This window comes from Rutidosis leptorrhynchoides, chromosome 5 (assembly GCF_046630445.1).
Source record: "Rutidosis leptorrhynchoides isolate AG116_Rl617_1_P2 chromosome 5, CSIRO_AGI_Rlap_v1, whole genome shotgun sequence".
NCBI lineage: Eukaryota > Viridiplantae > Streptophyta > Magnoliopsida > Asterales > Asteraceae > Rutidosis > Rutidosis leptorrhynchoides.
Window position 1 is genome coordinate 381,096,182 of NC_092337.1, and position 5,762 is coordinate 381,101,943.

Below are 5,762 nucleotides of genomic sequence, written 5' to 3' on the forward strand. Positions count from 1 at the left end.
AATTTTGTTTTCATGTAAATAAGTCATGAATGATTACTCATATTTTTATAATTTTATGAGATATTTCATGCTAGTTGCCAAATTATGGTTCCCACATGTGTTAGGTGACTCACATGGGCTGCTAAGAGCTAATCATTTTAGTGTATATACCAATAGTACATACATCTAAAAGCTGTATATTGTACGAGTACGAATACGGGTGCATACGAGTAGAATTGTTGATGAAACTGAACGAGGATGTAATTGTAAGCATTTTTGTTAAGTAGAAGTATTTTGATAAGTGTCTTGAAGTCTTTCAAAAGTGTATGAATACATATTAAAACACTACATGTATATACATTTTAACTGAGTCGTTAAGTCATCGTTAGTCGTTACATGTAAATGTTGATTTGAAACCTTTAAGTTAACGATCTTGTTAAATGTTGTTAACCCAATGTTATTATATCTAATGAGATGTTAAATTATTATATTATCATGATATTATGATATATTAATATATCTTAATATGATATATATACATTTAAATGTCGTTACAACGATAATCGTTACATATATGTCTCGTTTCGAAATCCTTAAGTTAGTAGTCTTGTTTTTACATATGTAGTTCATTGTTAATATACATAATGACATGTTTACTTATCATTTATCATGATTAAACATAGTGTAACAATATCTTAATATGATTCATATGTAATTAGTAAGACGTTGTTATAACGATAATCGTTATATATATCGTTTCGAGTTTTTTTAATTCAATAAACACAATTTTATGTATATAACTCATTGTTAAAATACCTAATGAGATACTTACTTATCATAATATCATGTTAACTATATATATAATCATATATATGTCATCATATAGTTTTTACAAGTTTTAACGTTCGTGAATCACCGGTCAACTTGGGTGGTCAATTGTCTATATGAAACCTATTTCAATTAATCACGTCTTAACAAGTTTGATTGCTTAACATGTTGGAAACACTTAATCATATAAATAACAATTTCATTTAATATATATAAACATAGAAAAGTTCGGGTCACTACAAAAACATAGCTAGAAGGGAGATGAACAACATTAACTCTTGCACCTTGAAGAGATTCCAACTCCTTCTTCTCCAATCCAAGCTTTATCTCTCTAAAAAAATGGAGCTTTCTCACTCTAGAAAGATGAGAGGATTGTGTGGATGTGAAAATTAGGATAAGATAAGGTTTTGGCCATATTTATAGCCACAAAACCGGTCCCAACACGAAATACTCAAAATGCCCCTTTTAAAATATTAAAATCACGAACGGGTCTTACACCTAGGCGCGACGCAGCCTAGAGTGTGAACAGGGGTCGAGCTGAAGGAAAACTTCTGTTTTGGATTTTTCCTTGGAGGCGTGACGCGGCTATCCCTGGTGCGACACGGCTTCGTCTGCAAGAAAGTTTCCAAAATCGTGTTTTCTTGTTCCCAAAGCTATTTCTTTGTTTAATTTTGCCTATTTAAGCATCTTATTGTAACCCATACAGGTAACCACAAAATTTATCAATAAAAGAACTCTCTTTGGTGGCCGAGGATTAAAGTAATCATTCGTGATTACATATAACCTCGTTAAATTCTATTAACTTTATCGTTTTTGATAGTTTCTTCATAAACATCAATTATTTTCGTATATTGTAAGTGGGTTTAATAACCTAGGGTTATCTAGTCTTGTTAGGGCTCACGTGCTTTATTCCTAACAATAAATTTGACTCAATTCTTCTAAAAGCTCGTTTAACCTCTAGTCGGATGAACTAATTGAGTTTCTCAAGTCTAGTGATTTATGTTATGATATTCTTTTTTTTTTAAAGGCTAAGATTAATATATAAAAGAACGCCACCAAAAGGCAAGTTAAAATACACAAGTCCGCAAGTAACAGACTATTACATCATAGCAAAATACAGACGCCAACAAGCAAACACCTAAAGGCACACCAAAAAAACCACCGACACTTGCAAACACAAACACCAAAGAAAAGGAACACCAAAGAGCAACATTAGCAGTTACACTTGTGATGATCTCGTAAGCCTCCTCCAAACAGCAAAGTCACTCGAAATTTTACCTTTTCTGTTTATTATCCACAAATGCGATAGAATTTTAACCTCCTATAGAATATCTTCATTAATGATAGCATTTCTTCATTCCACCGGAGCATGAATTACCTTGTTCCTCCATTTCCATGTAGCCCATAAAAGCACATACCGAGCCGCTAAACGTGCCAAGTTCGAATCAGCCGAACCCAAATCGAAGCAAGAATCAGTAATATCACTTATAACCCCTGTAGGTACCGAACCTGAGATACCCCACCAGCTCATAAAGCCACACCATAATGGTTTTGTCAAACCACAGTTACAGAATAAGTGTTCCGAATCTTCAACTCCATTATCACAAAATGGACAATTAACAGAAGGTGGAGCAATACCACGTTTCATTAAATTGGATCGAGTCGAAATACGTTCCATACATAAACACCAAATAAATAAATTAACCTTTCTCGGAACTAAAGTAATCCAACAATTCGAGAGAGTGCCTGGGGCCAAATTCAAGCAAAGCAAAGCATCATCACATAAAGAGGATAAATGTTTAACGAAAAATTTAACCGAACCATGTAACATTCATGACCAAGTATCCGGACTCGAGGATAAGGAATCTGCAGCTGCAATTAACTCAACAAGGGAGTCAAATTCACCACACAACTTGCCTCTGATTCTCTAAATCCAACACCAATTGCCAACCATACCATCAGATGAGTTATGTACCCTCATGGCAACCGTTGCCTCTTTATTTACTTCTTAAGCAAAAAGCCTCGAGAAGGTAGTACTTAGACTTTGATTCCGATATGGTAACTATTTGTCGAGCCAAAAACGTGTGTCGTTACCACAACCCACTTTTCTATTAAACGACCCAATAAACGAAATCCCCAACTTTTCAAGCAGGAGGCCGCTGTTTCTAATTTGTTTCTAGGTTGGAGAAGCTCTGTAATTGTTCCCATGTGTACCTAGACCACCATCAATACCATAAATAGATTGAATAACTTTGGCCCATAACGACTCCGGTTCGCTTCTAAACCTCCACCACCACCACTTACCTAAAAGACTTAGGTTTTTGGCTTTGAGACTACCGATTCCCAATCCGCCTTTTTGAATTAATGCTCTTGTTTGATCCCAATTCACCCAGGTGATGCCTTTTTTATCAAAGAAGTTCCACAAAAAATTTCTTCTAATAGCTTCAAGAGAGTCAAGAATGCCACTAGGAATTTTATAAAGCAACATTAAGTAAATCGGCAGGTTGCTTAAGATAGCTTTGATCAGCGTTAATCTACCCCCAACTGATAAAAGATTGGCTTTCCAGTTATTTAGCTTTGAGGTGAAGTTTTTCACCACTTCACCCCACACATTTAAGGACGAAATACGATCCCCAACCGGCATGCCAAGATATCGAAAAGGAAATGAACCTGAGGTACATGCTAGTAAGGTAGCGAGAGTTTGAGTTTCAGCATTCATGACGTGGACCCCATAAAACTTACTCTTAGCCATATTTATATGCAAGCCTGAAGCATCCCCAAAACAATTGAGAATACGTATGAGGTTGGAAGCATTCTCAATCGACCATTCACCAAAAAATAGAGCATCGTCCGCATACTGTAAATGAGAGATGATAACATTATTCCTACCTAGAGATATGCCCTTGAAAATACCCGAATCAACTGCCTCTTTCATGGCCACGTTTAGAGCCTCAATTGCAATTAAGAACAAAAAGGGGGATAGAGGGTCCCCTTGTCTTATACCTTTTTTTCATTTGGAATTCTTCAGTAGACGAGCCATTAATTAAAATCGAGGTACGAGCTGACTGAATGCAACTGCGAATCCATTTTTCACCAAGTTATACCGAAATTCATTTGCCTTAAAACATCATCAAGAAAGGTCCAACCTATACTATCGAAGGCCCGTTCAAAATTCACTTTAAACAAAAACATTTTTTTCCGATCAATCTTACAATTGTGGATCACCTCATTAGCAATCAAGATGCCATCAAGAATTTGTCAACCTTTAATAAACGCGGATTGACATGGGCCTATAACTTTTGAGATAACCTGCTTTTTGGAGAGTATAGTCTCCACGATTTTGTACATACACCCGATAAGGCTAATGGGCCTATAATCCTTAAACCCCAACGGATCTTGATTCTTAAGAATGTGGGTAATAAAAGAACTGTTACTACCTCTAACAAAGATCCCCGTTCGAGAGAATTCCATAGCACAGTTAATGAAATCAGATTCTAAAACGTGCCAGAAACGTTTGATAAAATTAAAGTTAAAACCGTCCGGACCAGGCGCCTTAGAGCTCGCACAGTCCCAAACCGCTTTCTTAATTCAACAGGGTTAAACTCAGCTTCTAGCATACCAGAATCAAGATCAGACAATGTAAGAAAATTGTTGCTGGAGAAGGAAGGCCTGCACCTGCACTTTGACTTGAAGCAATTTGCGAAAAACGAAAAAGCAACTTGCTTAATATAAGAGGGATCAGTTACCTAACAACCATCAGAATTGATTCCTTTAATAGAATTGAAATACTGCTGAGATCTCATCATCGAATGAAAGAATCTAGTATTCTCATCTCCTTTAATCGCCCATTTGACTCTACTTTTTTGTTTGAGCATTGAGCTCTTTTGTTTTTGCAAAGACATAAGAAGATGAACATTAGACATATGAATAGCTACCTCAACATCAGAAGGTGTGGATAGCTCCGCCATTGATTCCCAATTATCAATCTTGTCCTGCAAATCTTTAATTTGGAGATCCATGCGTCCAAAGTGGATAGACACCCATGGTCTGATGGCGAATTTCAATCTCTTTAACTTTTCTTTGACCGCCATATCAATCATGCTTTCATTAATAGGAGCAGCCCAATTTTCTTCCACCAATTTAGCGAAATCGGGATGGCCCATCCAAGCATTGAAAAACTTAAATGGTTTAGGGCCCGAGTTTACAACCGAATCCACATGGGAGTTTAACAATAAGGGGCAGTGATCCGATGCACCCACGGGAAGAGCAGAAACAGATACATTCGGCCACATAGACAGAATAGAACTAGAAACCATAATACGATCAATTTTGCTCAATTTGCGCCCATCTTTAGTCATCCAAGTAAAACGTCGGCCACCCAAAGGTAAATCATTGAGATTTAAATTATTAATGAATTCATTGAAGTCTATCGCCTCTCTAGCATTAAAAATTGAGCCTTTTCTTTCTTCTTTGTACCTCACAGTATTGAAATCTCCAAACATAAGCAACACCCATTAAATCCTGTCATAACAGCCGATAAATCATCCCAAATAATTTTTTTAGAAGCAGCATCCTGAGGCCCGTAAACGTTTAAAAGATAAACCTTGTCCGAACTCCCTAACCAAGACCCATACACAATTAAATAATGACTCCCAACAATTTTACCTTCAAAGCTAAACTTTTCTTTATGCCAATTGGTGATTATACCCCAGAGGCACAAATGGACTCCTTGAAGGCATAATCAAAATCACCAATGCCTCAAATCCTCCGAATAAAAAAATTATCCACGACAGACACCTTGGATTCTTGAATAGCTAGGATATCTGGAGACTTTTCAATTCGGGGATTTTTAATCCACACCTGGTAGTCTTCAGCATTTAAGCCATTAGAATTAATAGAGATTAAAATCACTAAAAACAATTTTGTATCTCCATCGAAACCCAAAGCTACTAGGT

General features: G+C 36.4%; 1 protein-coding gene across 1 annotated transcript; it reads right to left on the minus strand.

The window, feature by feature from the left end:
* Positions 1-2,161: 2,161 nt before the first annotated feature.
* Positions 2,162-5,309, minus strand: LOC139849781 (uncharacterized). Its single transcript, XM_071839405.1, has 6 exons — positions 4,597-5,309; positions 4,427-4,482; positions 4,117-4,301; positions 3,912-4,014; positions 3,022-3,810; positions 2,162-2,553 (listed from the first exon to the last, which is right to left on the minus strand). Exons 1-6 carry the CDS (start codon positions 5,307-5,309, stop codon positions 2,162-2,164), a joined length of 2,238 nt encoding a protein of 745 aa, XP_071695506.1.
* Positions 5,310-5,762: the final 453 nt, after the last annotated feature.